We start from the raw sequence: 19,237 nt of genomic DNA on the forward strand, positions 1-19,237 counted from the left end.
CAATAATACTATTATTTTAATGATGTGTTATAATATAATTGTCTCGGTTCACGGATGACGTGGCAGACTAAATCTATGTAATAGTTTTTGAATTTATACTACTCCATATGATTGTATATGGAGTATACTTTTGACCTCTTAAAACTTATATAAAAACCTTCAGATTTAATTAATAAAAAAAAAACCTTCATATATAAGTATGCTTAAATCATCTCAAATCCAATTCCAAATAGAATTCGGATCCCACCATATAAATTAAAGTAACTCTCTGACCGATCTGTAATTTTTTTTATATCTTACAGTTTTGCGTTTTATTTAAACATATAAAATTTTACAATTATTCACATCTTTATAATATTATTTTATAATTTTCAAATTTTATAAATTATTTATTTAATTCATAAATATTAATTTATACAATTATATGAAAGTAAACAAGAAGAGGAAATTTCTGATCGGAATGATTGTTGCCGTCGGGCTCAATAAGTACAGAAATGTCTTTACAAGAAATACAAGAAGAAAGATTGAACGACGGCGGGACAAAGTCGTTGTTACAAAGTCTTTCAACACGACCATTTTTACAGAGACGGACAATACCCGGAAGCTCAGAGGCTAGTTCTTGATTATTTGATGAGTTATTTGAATCCATGGGATTTAAGAAATTGTTGGGTGATTGAGAGGAATATAGGAATTGAAAAATTTATGCTCTTTCATTTGTGTGTATAATATGTAAAGTGGATGGAATTCACGTTTGTCCATATTGACAATATTCCAAATGCCATGGCCATATATTGCCCGTAATCTTGCATCTCTCGGATTTCATGTGACCAAACAAAATTGACGTGTTAATTAATTTACACTAGAGATCTAATTCAGACGAAACGAAATGTTCCCTGATAATACACCATGTTATAAAACACCCAAGTTGAATAAGAAATATCTCTGTTGGATGAAGTCTCAACAATACACCTCTTCTTCTATGTTAAAACTGTTGCGTGAAAATGGAGAAGCTACTGTTCTAATGGGTTCAAACGTGGAATTACATTTCATTCGCTTGATTTGGAGAATCAAACTTCCCCCTAAAATCCAATTCTTTTTCTGGCTTTTGGCTCATGACAGAATTTCTTGTTACTCGGTCTTAGCTCGTAGGGGAATCATTCTTCGTGAAAATAGTGGTTGTTTATTATGCCTTCAAGAAGAGACGGCTGCTCATATCTTCATGCATTGCAATTTTTCTTGGAGAATTTGGTCTCATTTGATGAATTTGTGTAACCAGATTTGGGTTGTTCCTAGTACAGTTGATTATTTCTACTATTTTTGGTCTAACCTTTCGAAGAAACGGTATAGAATTCTTTGGAACTTGATTTGGTTTTTCACATTTTGGAATATTTGGAAAGCGAGAAATAGGCGAGTCTTCAAGTTCAAGACGTCTAAGATTGATAATCTTGTTTACATGAGCGTTACTCAGGCGGTCTTATTTTATAAGTCCTTCCATCCGACTTTTACTTATTCTTGCTTAGACGTTTTTAGAAGTTTGGATTTGTTCTTTATCCATTCTTGATTGTATTAGTTCCTTTGCCTTCCACTATTTGTGGTTGTGCTAATACAAATATCTTTTATCAAAAAAAAACTCAAGTGCGACCCGCCTCTACAGTTCTTGATGAATTATTATGAGCAGGGGCCTCGGGTCGATCATCAAAATCCACAGTAAATGAGTTTTTTAAAAAAAATTATAGCAATAGTTATAATTAAAATATATATAACTGAATTATAACCAAACAATTATTTAGTTTAATTTGTTATTTTAATTAATCGAATTTATTAATATGAATTATTAAAATAACAATTTATTTTTTTGTTAAGTTTTAGTGATACACAACTTTACACTATAAACTGATAGACAAATCCTATAAAAAAATTATAGAAGTATTTAAATTTTTAAAAAATTATAAAAGAACATAATATATAATTGATCTTATTCTAATTCGATTAACCCATTAGTTTACCTAATTTAAAAAAAAAAGATTAAAAAATGAATATTTGAATTCAATTTCATAGGATTATGACCATCAATTTATTGTATGACACATATCAAAAACACATAATAGAGTGAGTATCTATTTAAGGAGTATTTATCTCGTACATTGTTTTATTTGCGATAGAAATTTTTTTAATTTTTTTTTAATTTTTTATTATTAATTTTAACACATAGCTAACGCATTATTGGTTTATTGCAATAACATGCCGCAACAGTTGCGTGGAATAATTTTTGAGAAAATTACACCAAATCACCCAAAATCTAAAAAGTTTATGTTAGTGACTCACACAATATTATTTTGCAACAATCTCTCTTTTTTAAAAATTTGTTTGCATGTCTACCTCAAATATATATTTCTTCCTTTTTTAACCCTCACTACTTCCACTCACACTTAATTATTGTGTGCGCATCACACTCTATCATTTTGAAAAAAAATAAGTAGCGCTGTGGAGTTAAAACTGCTTCAATAATGGAGAATCTTATTTGAATATGTAAAAGAACGATGTTCATTGCGATAACAGATCCGGCGAGTTTCTAAGCATGACGGAAAAGTTATTTGTTGTAAAATTAATGGTAATTTTTTGAATGATGATTTTGAGAAGATAATAAAGGATTTTAACAAGAGAGAGACCGTATCACAAATTGCAGGTCGTTATTTGAAGTGTTTTCTGCTATTTTCAGGAAATAAAGCCATAGCTCAAGGCCACTGAATGTTGGTGGAGGAGATGAGGATCGTTTACAGAGTAAAAGTGGTGAATGGGAAAATAAAAATGAATTAGTTCAGTAACTTTTAGCATATTCTAAAAGTGACTATTTTTCTGGGTTTATGCTTATTAAGAGACTAATGCTAGACTGTTGAGCTGTATGCACTAGATTTAATTGTAAATTGAGTTTTTGGCAAAAAAAGAAATTGTAAAGGGAGTCTAAAAATAGATACATGTATTTTAGGCGAGTCCATTATAATGCAATGTGTTGATTATCAGCTATGTAGAGGCTATTAAATCTGCTCTAAATTTTGTTCTTATAAGGGGATAAAACGGTAGCAGCAAATTGGGGTGAAACCCCTTAGCCATTTCATATAAGTTGATGTCGATTGATATAGTAGAATCTTTTTACTACGTGATTTGTTGGAAAAAACGCATATCTTCTCTTCAAATTTGTCATTGCAATTTTAGTTATAACTTAATTTTATTCTATTTTATTTTGTGATTATATCTTTTGTTAATTTTATTTTAAATTTTTGTTGAAACTTGAAGTACTATAAAGTTTTTGTTGTTATTTACTACTAAATTGTGTTCAATTTTTTATTTATAATTATATTTTAAGCATTATACATTTGTAATTAATTTGATTAGACCAAGTCAATTTAATTTTTAACAATTTTTATAAAATTTATATCAAGTTGACATCATGTTGATTTTCGGTTTTATAGACTATCAAATACAAATAACTTAAAAAAGATATGCAATTTGTATATGACACTAAATCTCAATATTTTTTCAATATAATGTCAGTTAAGATTGTAAAACAGCATGACAATTTTTATTAAAAATTGAGTTAAGGTAATTCAGTTGATATAAGTTCACATCAGGTTCACATCAGGTTGATTTTCGGTTTTATAGACTGTCAAATACAATTCGCTTAAAAGAGATATTCAATTTGTATATTAAATTGAATCTCAAAATTCTGTCAATATAAAATGTAAGTTAAGATTGTAAAGAGTAGTAAGACAATTTTTATTAAAAATTGATTTGACGTAGTTCAGTTGATATAGGTTCACATCATGTTGATTTTCGATTATATAAATTGTCAAATACATTTCACGTAAAAGAAATATTAAATTTATATATTAAATTAAATCTCAAAATTCTCTTAATATAAAATGTCAGTTAAGATTGTAAAGAACAGTAAGATAAATTTTATTAAAAATTGAATTGATAGTTCAGTTGATATAAGTACATATCCGGTTCACATCAGGTTGATTTTCGGTTTTATAAACTGTCAAATAAATTTCACTTAAAAGATATGTTCAATTTGTATATTACACTAAATCTAATTTTTTTTAAGTTTTTTTTGGCAGTCGGTGTGACGTAGTGTAAACTCAATGTCAAATTTATACAAATTTATTCATAAAAAAAACTTCATATAAACTCAATATAAACTTTATATTAACTCCATGTAAACTAGCTTTAAAATAAATTTATAGTAAACGAATTATAAATTTAAAATTAAATCACTCTAATAAATAAATTTATAAAAAATGTTTAATGTCAAAAAAAAAATTATAAAATAACAAATAAACTAATAATAAATTAAAAATAAATTTTTTAAGATTTTTGCAATGGTCAATTCAATATCAACTTAATATTAACTCGATGTAAAATAAATGTCAATCCGAAGTAAATATTTTAGTAATTTATTATAATTTTAAAAGTTAACTTAGTATTAATTCAATTTAAACTTAATATCAACTCAATGTAAACTAATTTAAAGTAAACTCTTACTATACTGATTATAAATTAGAATTAACTTATTTTAATCAAATTAATTTACTAAAAATATTTTTTTAAACTGTGTAAACTCAACATGAACTCAATGTCAACTTAACATGAACTCAATGTTGACTCAATGTGAACCTAATGTAAACCCAATGTAAATTTAATATCAACTCATTGTAAACTAATTTAATTTAAATTAATTGACTAAAAATTTAAAAAAAGAATCAAGAAAATGATAATAGAAAATGAAGACTAAAATCAAATTATATTTTTAGTTAAATAATGAAAAACATACCCACCATTGCACTAAAATAAATACAAAAAAGCTACTAGTTTTACTTTTTTTATTATATTTCTAACATCCTAATTAAATTAGATTAAATTTAATGCATATATAAAAAAAACGATTTACAAGTGTAAACATATCTTTAATAAATTGATTATTACTATTCACTTATGTATATCAAATTGAGAGTTGTGTTCATGTTAAGTCTTCATGCAAATTCCTAAAAGTTCATACATCACATGACTGATGACAAAATTCTTAATTATTTCTCCTCTTGCCACGTATGTAGCCTCACCCAACATGTAAAAGCTTGATAATTTTCTCCAATAATGACTGCAACGAACAAAGCTTCTCTACTGTCCCATCATCTTTTTTTTAAGATCCCATCATCTCCGATAACGATGAAATTGATTTCCATAGTTCTTCTTTATTGCTTGCAAAAAAATTCATTTGTCTTTTTAATCTAAGCACAAATTCTCTTAGTCCTAACATTATAGATACCCAAATAATTCTTAATTTTCCGATTACAACTGCCGACGAAGCTTCATCGGTCTGCTACCAGTTTTCGCAAGCCATTTTTATTTCTCCGATTTCAACTATCAGGGCAAATCATGATCCGTCCGCTACCGATTTTGGGACAATCGGACAAAATCTAAAATTTATTGGATTGATTATTGTTTTATCCTGAGCAAATATTCACGTGCCACCCACCAACATCAGTGATAGCTATGTATGAGTATTTCATTAGCGAGGGTACAAGTGTCTTATTTCTTGTAAAAATCTCCTTTTTTTGTTGGATGAGGTATAAATGTAAACTTTGAATTTTTTTTGAGAGATTACTGCTTATTATTTTTTCTTGAGGTATAAATATTAATGGAATCCTGTTTTGAGTGATTTGTGTAAATTACCCATAATTTTTCTTTTGTTTAAGGCCCTATTTTAAAATCAGCCCAAAAAATAGTAGATTGTTTAGTCACGTGCCAATCAGATGTGGCATTTTTCAATCTTCCAGTCCACTTTCTGATTATCGATTCGTCATCACCATCATCCCCACCAAAAAGCCAAAAACACCCATTCCAACAATTAATATAATCTGGTTTTCACTTTCTAGTTTCTACTCTACAGCCATCACAAAGGCAAAAGAAAATGGAGAAGATGGTATTGCTTAGATCCCTATGCCGCGCTGCTTCTTCCCGCTCTTCACGTATCGCCGGTGCAATTGCCCACCATCAGCTCCGCCGCCCTGTGGCTTCCTCTCGATCCATCTTCACTCTTTCTTCCTCTTCCAATTTCACCCCTTCTGGTACCCTATTATACACCCCTTTACTTATTTCTCTTTAAGTTGTTTTCTAATATGATCAAGAATCAAGACCGCCCCATTTTAAATTAGGGTTTTCTTCAATTTGGGATTGTTGTTGCGAATTTCATCGGTCGTATGTTCTATTTCTTATTAGCAATTTTTATACAGAGTTCGACTCACCTTTGGCAATGGGGATTGGAAGTAGACGATTTTTCAGTGAGGATGTGTCTCACTTCCCTGCCATTCAAGATCCTGATGTTAAAAATGCTTTCAAGGACTTGATGGCTGCTAGTTGGGATGATCTTCCTCATCTTCTCATCCATAATGTCAAGAATGCATTGTCTAAAAACACCGACGATAAAGCTGGCCAAGACACCTTGAAGACTGTTTTCGCTGCTGCTGAAGCTGTTGAGGAATTTTGCGGCATGCTTATCTCTCTCAAAATGGAACTCGATGACAGCATTGGAATGAGCGGCGAGGTACTACATTTCAGTTTACGCAAGATTTAGTAGCCTGCTTGTTTTTTGTATTGTCTGCGTTTTAGTAATTCTTGTACTTTGATGATTATAAATATTATACAGGATGTGAAACCTTTGTCGGATGAGTTTGCCAATGCACTTCGTACTTCGTATCAACGATATTCTACTTACTTGGATGCATTTGGACCAGATGAGGGTTATTTGCGAAAGAAAGTAGAGACTGAATTGGGATCAAAGATGATATACTTGAAGATGCGGTGCAGTGGGCTTGGTTCAGAGTGGGGAAAGGTACTGTAACCTTTGTTGCTATTTGGCTTCAGATTATTAGCTTTGTTTTAGCTAGATCCAGCTATCATAATCTAGTATGTAATGTGTTAAAACTTAATAGTGCTTGTTTTGTGATAAAGAGTAACATGCTTGAATTTTAAAGTGTAATAAAACCTGTTTTTGCAAGTAAAATAGGCAAGCAAAGTATATTATCTCAAGTTACTATGCAACATATAGTTCTTTTGACTAGACAAATAGAATCAATTTTTCATTTTCTCATTAATAAGATCATATAACTATTTCGGAGAACTTCTGGATGGAAATTAGATGACTGCTCAACAAATGTCCTTGCACCACAAACTCTCTAACGATTTCTTCATTTGCAGCGGTTCTATAGCAAGTACAAGCTAATAACAAGTTTTGCTCTTTTGATTGCAGGTTACTGTTCTGGGTACTTCTGGAATGGCTGGATCTTATGTTGAACAAAGAGCATAATACATACAGTTTGGAAAAGTTTCGATGTAATTGTTAGCTTTCTGTGTTTGGAGTTATGCCTTCGCATAGTTGGAGGCAATTACTGCGTCTCTTCAGGAAAACATTTAAAGTTGGAGTTGATGGCTGGTTTTAATAAGAGTCAACAGTATAATGTGCATTTTTTTCGTCTCGGTTAAAAAATTATGTTTACTTGCCCATTTTTGATGGATAACATTGTTTGCATTCATATCGTTTCTTACGCCATGGCCCTGATTAATAAGGTATTAGTATACTGTATATGGTGGTCCAAAATTTTGTTCTGTGAGGATTAACAACGGCTGCCCTGTCTTCCGTGAGACATTAACTATTGCTGTATGTTAATTGTAATCTAACTGCCAGCTACCAGGAAATGGCTAATCTCATTTTTCCGTATGCTTGTAGAATAATGATGTTATGTGGTACGGAAATTTGTTGAATCTTATATTTTGGCGTTTCCGTTTCTTGGAATGCTTCTGAAACTCTAGAACATGATATTGAAAGAATTATAATTTTGCTGATTTCGGTTTCAATCTTTTTACTTTTAAGTAACATAGTCGAGGAGTCGGGTGAATTACTAAGTGCCAATTCTCAGACGATTGGATGGAGCAGAGTGAATATCTGTTATTCTATTTGTTAAATAGAAACATTATAATGTATTGAACTGTGTTTGACATTTGGGAATCAGATGTATCCTCAAAATTGGATTTGAGGTGGAATGTCTTATAACATGACAGAAGTAAAATGTATAGGTAGTCTCAACTACCTTTAGATAGAAGGATATAGTTTTGTATAGATTGTGTTCTCTAATTTGCTTTCTGGCCTGCATTGCCTAGGCCAGTTCATACTAATTCTTAAATATTCTACTGCCTTTATGCCAAGACCACGATTCGGCCGGAGATTTTGGCAAAGGTGGAAGCAACACGGCCTTCCTGCAGAGACCGAATGGCCATCCCTTGCAGTGACAGAACTCCTCAAGTACAGAATGCTTCGGAAAATTTGGAATGTCGAGAATGTCATTGAAGCTAGAGCAACGAGAGAAGTTTGTCTTCACAGAAAGATATGCTTCCTCGCTCAAAGCACTTGAAAACCAACTCCTGACAGAGAAAAATTCTTCACCTTCATCGTCCTCCTCCTGTTTTTGTAAGATCTTCGGAGCCAGGAATAGTTCACCAGTTTTTGGCGACAATACCCAGAAAAAACTATCTGTCAGCACAAAAGACTTGTTCCTCGACTTTTCCATTGCACGCTTTCGAATTGCTGAAATAATAACCTGAACAAAATCAGAAACAATCATAGATTAACAACAAAAGATAATCGAGAAGCGGAAAGTTTATATAAGCAGTGACCAAAAGTGAGTACTTCCTGCTCATCTTCTATGTCACTTATCGGTTGCTCCTTCTCAGGGCTCGAAATTGAAACCCGCCGGCAGGTATGACAATTGGAAAAAGCACCCTTAAGCGTCCCAGAAAAGAACTTGCACTTCTTAGGGCTTGGTGGATCTTCATGATGAAAAACGCCCATGTTGAAGAAGAACAAGATTTTATTGAACCTGCAATTTATTTAGTCTGATACTGAAATAAATACAGAACCAATACTTTCGAGTTAACCTGTCTTTATGATAGTGGCCTCACAGCTTATTCAAATTACATTCTTTGGGGTAAAGACAACGTTAAAAAAAAGAAGTGGGAGAAGCATTAACAATTGATTCTCAAATTTTCCACCACAGATTTTAGTGGTGTCTGATGCAAAATTGTTGGTTAAAATTCCTCTAGAAATGGAAAAGTGTAATTCAAAGTCTAAAAAGATTATGATAATTTTTGTCATTTTCATATATTACTTGAAGCTCAAGTTAAGGAGAATTTGGACGTGACACCAAACCGTGATTGCTATTTATGTGACAAGAAATAACAACGGTGCACCCTCGTGCAGAGTTATTAATGGCTAAAAAGAGCCGTCCAGGGAAATAACTCTGAAGTAACAGAGAATTGGCAGACAAGAATAGAGTTATAGAGTAATTAGTGAGATGGAAACGTATTTATTTAGTTGCTAAATAACAAGTTTATCAAATAAAACAATAAGAAAATTATATTGGATACATTATCCACCTATATGTAGACAAACCCTTCTTTTATTTTCACTAATTTGTATATATATTCAAAGCATGTAGACTTAATTTCCTGAACTGTTCTTTATTTGAACATGTAAATAAGCGAATGAATTAGATAACAAGACTTCATTCACTGCTCTGTTATAACTCGTCCTGATTCATAAAGAAAACAATATTTCAAAGAAAATAGCAAACTAGTGAAATATAAGTTAGCATCGGAAACTTATCGAATTCAACATTTTGTTTCTATTTCCGAAAACCTTCAAAGACTATGAAAGTTTATATTTATCACTTATGTTTCAATCTCTCTTTTCGGTGTTTTCATGGAGGGTCAAGGACATATCTTAACCATCTCTCTGGAACAATCAAGTTGAAAGCAACCAGTGAAACTATATCCTAACCATGGAACAAGAAAGCAAATCCATTAGACAGATTATCGACTTAAATTCCGTTTACCCCCGGCCTTGTAGGTCGTGGTCAATCAGTTCAGAATTTTACTTTTTGATACAATTATGGTTCATAATCTTGTCCATATTCATCTACTAGCCCCAATTTATCACATCGACGAGTGCGTGTGCCGCAGGTTTAGGGAGCTAATAACCAAAATTGAGGCTGATTGAACAGATTGAACAATTTTATGCATTAATGGGGCTAAATAGTTAGTTTCTGGATTGATTGACCACGACCTATAAGTTCAGGGGATAAAATGGCATTTAAGTCTAAAAATTCTCCTGATAAAATCTTATTATCTAAGAACAAAAAACGAGTAAAAACATTAAAACAAACAGTTACAGAAGTTGGTATGTTTCAACAAACGATAATATCAGATGTAGTGTCCACAACTGTCATGGTCATCTTACAAATTTATACATCTTAATGACTCTGTACTTCAATTGCTTCCCATATTTGGAACAATTTCCCAGCCAATTTACTATCTGATCCTGATGCAAAAACCACCAAGCTAAAAGTAAGTGAGCAAACCATGTCACAGTCTGCATCAATAACTTCTGAAAGTATTGTTTCACCCTCTACTTTCCCCTTTTGACTCCTTACGGCATTTCACGGAAATATCCACCCAATTATTTTCCTACTCACCCCTTGATGTTGATCCCTACCCGAGCATTACGAGACACAGCAGAAACTGTTAAGATTATATAATATCAATTACAAATTTCAACATGCATTTTACCATAAGATCAAGCAATGTTGCAATTTGGAAGCTTCATTAGGATCTAATGGCTCAAATAGCTAGTGTCAGATTCCATAGATTATTGACTTCGAAAGTTGAGTAAAAACGACCTTAACCTAATCTGGAAACATTGAAGTTTTCACTCCAAGAACACTCCACAAGGGTCGTGTTACTCCTTTAGTTTAAAACAAAATCAGAATACAGAACATCGCAAAAATGAATTACTTATGAATGTAAAGACAGGTGTTAGCCTGCTACTGAAGAGAAAATTTGAAGCAGATAAACTATCTACAAAAAGATTAGCAAGAAAGAAATCATCATCACCATGGTCTACCATAAAGATTAGCAAAATATTTAGGACCTAACATGACAAATAGGCAGGAGGAGCAACAGGCATGTCCTTCTTGAATGAACTCTCAATGCAATGGCTCAGTGGTAAAATCTGCATCTAAAGACATTCTTGATACATAACAAACTTGAAAAAAATACTTATCTTTATTCGACCTGTGTCATTGTTATACTCGTTACAAGAAATTCATTCATTGACCAGACAAATAAACATATGTAATGAAATCAACAAAGTTTTATATCAAGGCCATGAACATAAGCATGATACATAAAACAGCCAACTAAAGAATGAAAAAGGTCAGTAAGCCGAGAAACTAAACATACCACTATTATTTCTGGAGTTGTTCTGCTGTAAGAGAAATGAGAGACTGAAGTTTGGTGACAGCGGAGGTCTTATCAGGAGGACATTTTGAAAGGGAAATGTTCAAAGACTGAAGAGCTTCGTCGAGCTTCCCTGCAGCTAACGATGCACATCCAGCTCTATAAGCCTCGTCAGCAATTCGGGCGTCATATTGAGGAGAAGCACTTCCATTAGGACTCTTAGTCCTAAACTGGGTCGGAGAATGAGGGTCAAGGAATGCAGTGGCACGAGCGTATTCCAGATCAGTAATGGCTATGTCAATCTCTGCCATTAGAGTTTCTGGAGTTGATGGAATAGTTTTAATTCTATCAAACACAGTCCATGGAGTACTTCGTCCCTTAGAGCTCATCTTCTTCACAAGTTGGGGATTGCTGATGTACATAGACCTTAACCCTTTGTTTAATTCAATTCCACTCTAAAATTCATTTCATAACCAACTCTACAAAATTTAAAAAATAATTACTGACTGAATTTCTAAGTAAACCAAATGTAACTGTATTCATTTACAAATGAGTTCCACAAAATTAATGAAATTGATTTCATCCATACATCATTGCAAATAAATATAATCTTTCAAGAAGCATAACTAATCTCGAAAATGTAAAAAAAATCTTGGACAGTTTAATTAGCAATTGTTGATCATTATGACTGATAAAACCGTTGATTTTCTCCATTTCGCAATTCTCAAGAATTCGTTAAAAATAAATAAAGAAAGAAACCCTTACCTCGAATTGCAGTTCTTGATTTCGTAGCACAACTGTTATTTCAAGTTCCTCAGTTCTGTTAAATAGTAGTTAAATCAAATCCAGAAACAAGGCCTTTTCTTGTTTAATAGTAAGCCCAGCCCGCCAAAGTTATTCTACGAATGTTAATGTGTTCTTTAGCAAAGTTCATTCATTCTTTGCAATGTCAAATAGAACAGAACAAAAAATAAAATAAGCAATAAATAAACCAGGCAAACAATAACACAAAAAACAAATTTATTGTACCAAAAGTTACAGAGAATCATCAATTGAAACCTTAATGTTGGGATTAATTAATAGACGAATTTGTAAAGAACAAGAACCACAGGAAAGAACAATTGATGCAGGCACAGATAAAGCATCTGTTGCTTCAAATGATATCTTTTTTTCATCTCTCAACAATTTAAACCCCATTTTACCCAACTCTAAAGAATCAATTGAAAAATAATCGCCGCACCGGCACTGGTAAAAGAGATCCAACACTTCTCCACTATCTTCCATCATCATATCGTCTAAACCGAGATCTTCAGCAACTCCTGAGTCATTTCTCAATGCTCGTAGCTCGCTATCATAGACTCTGCGTGATCTTTCATTTCCGAGGATGTCCCAAGCTTTCTGAACATTTAAGAATCTTGCTTCTAACTCATAATGGGGATTAGATGTTTGATGTGTATTCTGTTGTAGTTTGTCTGGATGATAATTGAGGATCGCAGATCTGTAGCTTGTGCGGATTTCTTCGTAGCTTGCGTTTTCTTGTATGGAAAGAATGTCATAGTAAGTTTGCTGAATAGAGTTCTTGCAGCCAAGCATAGTTGAGGAGTGCTTGTTTCTTTTAGATTCGGTTTACTGCAAAATGCAAACAAAAATTAAATTATAAGATTAACAATACAGAAATGGGGTACCTAAGCTTAATTGTATGTTTCAAATTAGGACCAATTCTAACTTATCTTTCCGAAACTTCAGAATTAATTTTAAATTTCAGTTGGAAGTACTTGACTATTTTCCGGCAAAAACAAGCTGATAAGGCAACTGGAAAATTTTACTTCGCCAAATAAGATAACACGCTAGAATCCACCTCAACTCACTAAAAAAAAAAACTAGCCTAAGAGTGATTAAGAAAATAAAATCAAACACATGTATGGAAACCCAGTTTCATGAAATCAAAATGAGAAGTTCCATAATTAGAGTTTAAAGCAAACTTTCATCTCTAAATAAAAAACTATCAGATTTTACATTCAAACTAACGAAGCATTCGAATTTCGAACTACGGAGGGCTGCGGTATCACAAATTGCACAATCAATGAATTTTGACTTTTAAAGTAGATTTTCCTCCTTTCTTCTTGTTGCTGTAATCAATGGTTGCTAATTGCTATTTGAAGCTTGTGATTTTCGCATTGGCAATAGACAATGGCAGTTGAGCTTAGTGGAAAGAAAAACAATACTAAACTTTCAATTTGATAGTTAAAATGCTTTAACAAAACAGAGGCCACAAATCAAAATAGAAAACAATCGAAGAAAAGAAAACGAAGAGAATACCTTTCATGGATCGGCATGAGAGGGAAGAAATATTAAACTATAGCGCCAAACAATCATAGAAATGAGAATCTTAATTAAGCTAAAATAGAGCTAGTCATTTAGTAATGGCTGAAAATTTGATCAATCCCGAGTTGAATTAAAAAACCCTAATCAACTACAAAGGCTAAAAAAACACAGCAAAGGAGGAAAGTGGATACAGAAACCCTACCAATCTTTAAGCTCTGATTTACGTTGAAAGTATGCCACTTCTTTAACCGCCTCCGGCCATATATGGCAACCGATGCCGTTATAAGGAAGAAGCCAAAACAGGTTTCTGAGTTTGTAAAGGATGGGCCAAGATGCGAAGTAAAGGAATCTAAAAGTTTCCTGCTCTTAAATTATACTCTACTCATAAAATAAGTGAGAAATGGAATAACCTCATGAAATGATTATTTTTTATTTTAGTTTATAGAATAGTTATTCCATAAAATTGTTCATAATTTTTTGAAATAAATATACCTTTCAAAAAATAAAAAAATATATATTTTATTTTATAAATCAAATATGGCCTACGAGTTATTGACAAAAGACAGATATACGCAGAACACATTTTTTTTTTATATATATATATATATATATATATATATATATATATATATATATATATATATATATAAAAGACACTTAGATAATAATATAGCTCAAATAATATAAATGGTAGTGACTTATAGAAGTCAATAATTTACTATAGAAGTCAGTTAAAAGATTTGATCTTATTATGTTAAGTGATTTTTAAAAGGGTTAATTACATTTGCATTTAGTTTTATTTTAATCATTACTTTTAAAAGATGGTATTTAAAGGCACGACTTTTCAATTTTTTTCAAATTCATCATTTTAGTGTATTTTTGTTGACTAAGTTCTGTTCTAAACCATTAATCAAAAACCCAAATTATAAATTTGATCTTATTATCTTTCGGTTAGAGTATGTAAGATTATGAATTTTTACTGAATTTTATTTTGGTGATAAATTTGAAACAAAATGAAAGATCGTGTATTTAAATGTCAATTTTTAAAAATCGTGATTAAAATAAAACTACGTATAAAAGTCGTGATTTTTTATATAATTAATCTTCTTTAAAACTCAATTGAATGATTTAAATTGAAATTTTCTCCAAAAAAATTAAATTGAAATTAAATCACATTATCAAACACCCTTCATATGGCAGAAACAAGTTTCAATACCTATAATTTTCAGTTCATTATGACATATTAACATTAACAATTGTTTGCCATGACTCCAACCAAGCTTCTCACACCAATGCATATATCAAAAGTTGTTCATGTTAATTCTGTAAACACCTTTTCCAGATTTAGAATTATCTGTACCAAAACTATCACACCACTGGTTACAAAAATGGTTCTACGAGCAATTTTGCTCCTCAACTACTCATTAATGAGAAAAAGGAAAAGAAACAATGAAACCAAAGTAAAAATTCTAGCAGATTGTCCAGATTTAAGCAGAATCGCCACAGCTAGCTTCACATTTTTGTAAAACTTCCCAAGGTAAGAGGCTGCAGCTCAAGCTACATCAACATGTGCCGTCATTTAAATCGGTACTATCTAATCATTAACCAACAACACCAGAGACCCAGGGAACAATCAGTGGAGCATTTGGGTGGGCATTTCTATATGATTCAGAATATCGGTCCTTGAAATTCAATCTCGGAGTTTCAGCCTGCATTTTGATAAAATTAATTGTCAGTCTTGTTATAATTTTCATCTACATGAAAACTAGGTTACTATGTAGAGGATTGTTTCTCACATATTTAAGCCAGCACTCCTGAATTCTATGTTGATAGATATCTGGCGAATAACATCCCATCTCAGATGGACAATAGACCCATACATTGCATTTCTTTTCACCTGGCTTTGCATATTTTGCCTGATCTATGCAAGCTTGACAACAGTCCGCCGCACTTTCTTTATGAAAAGTAAGGCCCCATCTGACAGCAGCACCATCGTAATCAGTGTGAAGCTCAGCATGACATTCAGGTGGAGGTGGCCTGCCAGGTAAAATTTCTTCCTCTGAAAAAATCAGGCATAGATTGATGAGTTGATTTTCAAGTACCCAAATAAATGAGAAGTGACGATGAGGCCATGGGTAGGAGCAGAGCAAGTTAAAACGAAAGGTTCTGTAAACCTTGCTCCTGGCTGGGGAACGAAACTCAGACAGACTACACGAAATTCATTTAACCAACAAAAGCATAGACTATTTACCAGACTCTTCTTCACCCTCAAGCTTATCGTCATGCTCCTGGTTAATGATTTCAGTAGGTATCCATAGGCCAATGTTTTCTGATAGCACAGCCCAATCAGACTCCAAGGCTCTTACTAGCATCCCTACATAATAGTCAGCCACAATAGTTACGAATAAGATTCTGCCAAAAAAGTACTCATGGTTTAAATCGCAAAAGGGATTAGATTCAAAAGTAGTCTCTTAATTGTTGGTTTCATTTACAGAACAAACTCACTCAAAAAGCGCAAAACCGGAGGCTTTGGAAAGAAAAACTTACCAGCTTCTTCTTGCAAAATAGTTGAATTCAGTCCCCCTGTTCCATTAGTCAACTGTTTGACTTGTTGCAGTTTTTGTATGCGCCAGCTTTCTACTGCGTCTGTTATAAAAAAAGATATCAAAAAGAAGATAAAACAACCAATATTGAAAAGGAAAGACAAAAAAATCAACAAGCTAAAAGCCATTTCATGAATAAACATTTTAACTTTTATCATCCCTAGAAGGCGGATAAGTTTTCATTAAAATTTGGCAAAAGTATTTTATGTATCCACAATTTTTGACAAAAATGACAAATTTATCCTTCAAAAAGATTATGACAATTTGATCCGTCAACTTTGTAATTTATGATAAATACATCCATGAATATTTTATACAATTGATATTCTATTTCAATTTAGAAAGAGTTATGTGGGTTTACAATGAGAATTATGTATCAGGAAATAGAATTAAATTGATGGGTGGATAAATTTGTCGCAAATTATAAAATTGACAAATCACATTGTCACAAATTATTTTTAAGGATATATTTGTCATTTTGGTCAAAAATGTGGATATACAAAATCATTTGCCTTAATCTTTTGTACTTAGAGAAGCTTAACCTGGATATACAATTTAAAACTTCGCTAGGAGTCACTACCACCTTCCAAGCAATCTACCCTATAACAAAATGCAAATAGGCACTTCCCACAGGCAAAAGTTATGATGTTGCTAACTTACCATACAAAACTACCAGTGAACCAATAGATAAGTCAACAGTGATATAGTTAGTGCAATATCATCCCAGTTGTGCACTTAAACCTCCAAAAAGCATTGATCCCATCTACTAGAGACAAGTATAGTAGAAGCCTAATGTTTGAATTCAATATCACACAGTAGCGAACAACGTATCCAAATCTCAACTGAATGCCACCAACACATTTACTAAGGAATAGCAAACTAATCCAGTTCCCTTTTTTTCGCTGAAGGCCATAAAATGATCATAGAAAATGTGAGTACCATATGCTTCATGCATGTTCCAGACTAGCTAAGGATTGACATGATTAGTTGGGTTGAACAGATATGCTTTTCATACATATTGATAATGAACAGTTTTCCCACCAGTAGCTATTTTTGTTTAATTTTATATTGCAATGGTAAAGCTACATATGTGAGATACTTAAATGTAAAAAGAAGACGGACTACATTCAACAGCTCAAAGAGCACTATAGATGAAATTCAAAGTCGAATTACAACCAAAATCACAAACTGAACTATGAATGTCAGATGTTCACTGGATTCAAATGATATGTTCTTTCCATCCAAGAGTCCAACAAAATCAAAAGTAAATTGGCAATAGAATGTCCAAAGCATCATAGCAGCAAAACCTTAAAGTCACATCCAACCTAAAATCACTTCTAATTCCACTCTCAATTATTACAGTAAGCTAAAAGTAATCATTTGACATACTGATTGATTGACATTGTAAATTCTACAGCGACAAAATGGAAGTGAACCAACCTCGGTGCTCAGTAATATTAGCATCGGCGTCTAAGTTTCTCAGTCGCTGCAAAAGCTCATCAGTTATTCGCCGTTTAACATCCACTGGCAATTCAACAACCTCCTCCTCTCTCTTGAGCCCCCTCTTAAGTTCCTTTACCTTTACACAAAAATAAACTAATTGAAATAATCACAAAAAGCACAAAAAGCTTCAATTAAAAGTAGTTACCAGTTGAACAAGCAGCCTAGGTTCTTTCGATTTTCGAATCCGAATTGATTCCTCCATCTTACTAATCTGATCCGGCGTGTACTTCACCACTGCAACAGCAACAACAACAAAATTATAAAATGAAGGAAATAAATTAAAGAGAGAGCAAAATCGGTGTTTTCTTACCGTCGTTCAAATTAGGATTGGAGTAAAAGTAGAGTGAGGCATAGAGAGAGCGAAGAACGTAAAGAGCAATAACAATGTTAATTGAACAAACTATTAGAGTTGTTTTCTTGTACGAACATCCCCATTTTACCCCTCTCGCCATCGCCAACACTTCATCGCTCCATATCCCCTATCAATTGAGCCCAGAAATAATAAAATTCTTCGCCAGATCCCTCAATTTGAGACTCGGTGTAAGGTCTGTGAGTGTAATTCTTCAGATTTTTTTGCATCTAATGGTTCAGAGATTGATTGGAGAATGAGAAAAACCTTTGCAAGTGCAGTTTTTCTTATCAATCGTGTGAAACCAACATTAAATTACAGTGACTTCAGTGTTTTTTTTTTTAAAAAAAAAATTAATCCCTGATCAGCAAAAAATTATAAAGATTAATTCCATTTTGTAAGATACTTGCCTTGCCAAACACATGATGAATTTAGTTAGATTTGCTATTTATTCTATGAAATTAATTATAGGATAAAGGCACAAAAACACCTTTCAAATTATTCAGAGAGAGCACGTAAATTTTTTTAGTTCTTTTATTACTTTAGCTCTTAATATTTTTAAATAATACAAAAAACTTCTTTAACTTTTTTTTAAACAAGCATTTAAACTCTTTTTAGTTTATTTTTTAGACATTAAATCCTTATATTTTTAATAATTTTTGTGATTTTTCAAGTAAAGAAGTTTATTTGCACAATTAAAAATATTGAGAGCTTAAATGATAAAAAAAGATTTATATGCTCTTTTTAGATAATTTGAATGATTTTATGTACCTTCTACTTAATTATATTAAATTATAAAGTAACTCTATTATTAAAAGGTTGTTCCCATACCAACTTCATTTATGAAAATAAAATAGCACAACAAAATCGGTCATATTTAAGATGTGATGCAGCTACTTGAAACCATAATTAAAATTGACAATGTACCAACTTATTTGCTAATCTTCAACAAGAAATTAGATAAAAATGCAACAACGTAGAAAAAAAATGAGTTAATTACGCATAATTATGCAGGTATAATTTAATTACAGAATATAATGTTTTAATTTGTAAATAGTACAAGATTTATACCTTTTTTTCCTCTCTACTATAATATATGGAAAAAGAACCC

At 32.1% G+C, this 19,237-nt stretch overlaps 4 protein-coding genes across 5 annotated transcripts; 1 reads left to right on the forward strand and 3 right to left on the reverse strand.

Annotated features, from left to right (window-relative positions):
• The first annotated feature begins 5,820 nt into the window (after positions 1-5,820).
• LOC126682610 (succinate dehydrogenase subunit 5, mitochondrial) lies at positions 5,821-7,589 on the forward strand. The gene is made up of 4 exons (XM_050378347.2): positions 5,821-6,125; positions 6,291-6,601; positions 6,704-6,889; positions 7,307-7,589. Exons 1-4 carry the CDS (start codon positions 5,969-5,971, stop codon positions 7,361-7,363), a joined length of 711 nt encoding a protein of 236 aa, XP_050234304.1. The 5' UTR covers positions 5,821-5,968; the 3' UTR covers positions 7,364-7,589.
• A 393-nt stretch (positions 7,590-7,982) lies between these two features.
• On the reverse strand, positions 7,983-9,439 carry LOC126682619 (uncharacterized). The gene is made up of 2 exons (XM_050378359.2): positions 8,741-9,439; positions 7,983-8,651 (listed from the first exon to the last, which is right to left on the reverse strand). The coding sequence occupies exons 1-2, from the start codon at positions 8,900-8,902 to the stop codon at positions 8,226-8,228; spliced, it is 588 nt and encodes a 195-aa protein (XP_050234316.1). The 5' UTR covers positions 8,903-9,439; the 3' UTR covers positions 7,983-8,225.
• Positions 9,440-10,255: 816 nt separating this feature from the next.
• Positions 10,256-14,023, reverse strand: LOC126682629 (uncharacterized). Of its 2 annotated transcripts, none has more exons than XM_050378369.2 (4): positions 13,874-14,023; positions 12,112-12,975; positions 11,350-11,825; positions 10,256-10,629 (listed from the first exon to the last, which is right to left on the reverse strand). In XM_050378369.2, the coding sequence occupies exon 2, from the start codon at positions 12,937-12,939 to the stop codon at positions 12,382-12,384; it is 558 nt and encodes a 185-aa protein (XP_050234326.1). In that variant the 5' UTR covers positions 12,940-12,975; positions 13,874-14,023; the 3' UTR covers positions 10,256-10,629; positions 11,350-11,825; positions 12,112-12,381. The 2 variants fall into 2 exon arrangements, with proteins under 2 accessions (XP_050234326.1, XP_050234333.1); XM_050378376.1 differs by lacking the exon at positions 13,874-14,023 and adding an exon at positions 13,666-13,867.
• A 914-nt stretch (positions 14,024-14,937) lies between these two features.
• Positions 14,938-18,538, reverse strand: LOC126665878 (uncharacterized). The gene is made up of 7 exons (XM_050358814.2): positions 18,088-18,538; positions 17,923-18,011; positions 17,715-17,853; positions 16,219-16,317; positions 15,923-16,045; positions 15,468-15,730; positions 14,938-15,380 (listed from the first exon to the last, which is right to left on the reverse strand). The coding sequence occupies exons 1-7, from the start codon at positions 18,227-18,229 to the stop codon at positions 15,273-15,275; spliced, it is 963 nt and encodes a 320-aa protein (XP_050214771.1). The 5' UTR covers positions 18,230-18,538; the 3' UTR covers positions 14,938-15,272.
• Positions 18,539-19,237: the final 699 nt, after the last annotated feature.

This window comes from Mercurialis annua, linkage group LG1-X, assembly GCF_937616625.2.
Source record: "Mercurialis annua linkage group LG1-X, ddMerAnnu1.2, whole genome shotgun sequence".
Taxonomy (NCBI): domain Eukaryota; kingdom Viridiplantae; phylum Streptophyta; class Magnoliopsida; order Malpighiales; family Euphorbiaceae; genus Mercurialis; species Mercurialis annua.

What these genes read in the sequence shown, in the direction of transcription:
- LOC126682619 (XM_050378359.2), bottom strand. Translation starts at nt 8,902, where the DNA reads ATGGGCGTTTTTCATCATGAAGATCCACCAAGCCCTAAGAAGTGCAAG. An exon ending in ACATAGAAGATGAGCAGGAA is followed by an intron (nt 8,652 to 8,740) that starts GTACTCACTTTT and finishes GATTTTGTTCAG; the next exon opens with GTTATTATTTCAGCAATTCG.
- LOC126682610 (XM_050378347.2), top strand. Translation starts at nt 5,969, where the DNA reads ATGGAGAAGATGGTATTGCTTAGATCCCTATGCCGCGCTGCTTCTTCC. An exon ending in TTCCAATTTCACCCCTTCTG is followed by an intron (nt 6,126 to 6,290) that starts GTACCCTATTAT and finishes ATTTTTATACAG; the next exon opens with AGTTCGACTCACCTTTGGCA. An exon ending in GCATTGGAATGAGCGGCGAG is followed by an intron (nt 6,602 to 6,703) that starts GTACTACATTTC and finishes AATATTATACAG; the next exon opens with GATGTGAAACCTTTGTCGGA.
- LOC126665878 (XM_050358814.2), bottom strand. Translation starts at nt 18,229, where the DNA reads ATGGCGAGAGGGGTAAAATGGGGATGTTCGTACAAGAAAACAACTCTA. An exon ending in TATTTTGCAAGAAGAAGCTG is followed by an intron (nt 16,046 to 16,218) that starts GTAAGTTTTTCT and finishes ACTATTATGTAG; the next exon opens with GGATGCTAGTAAGAGCCTTG. An exon ending in AGGAGTGCTGGCTTAAATAT is followed by an intron (nt 15,381 to 15,467) that starts GTGAGAAACAAT and finishes ATCAAAATGCAG; the next exon opens with GCTGAAACTCCGAGATTGAA.
- LOC126682629 (XM_050378369.2), bottom strand. Translation starts at nt 12,939, where the DNA reads ATGCTTGGCTGCAAGAACTCTATTCAGCAAACTTACTATGACATTCTT.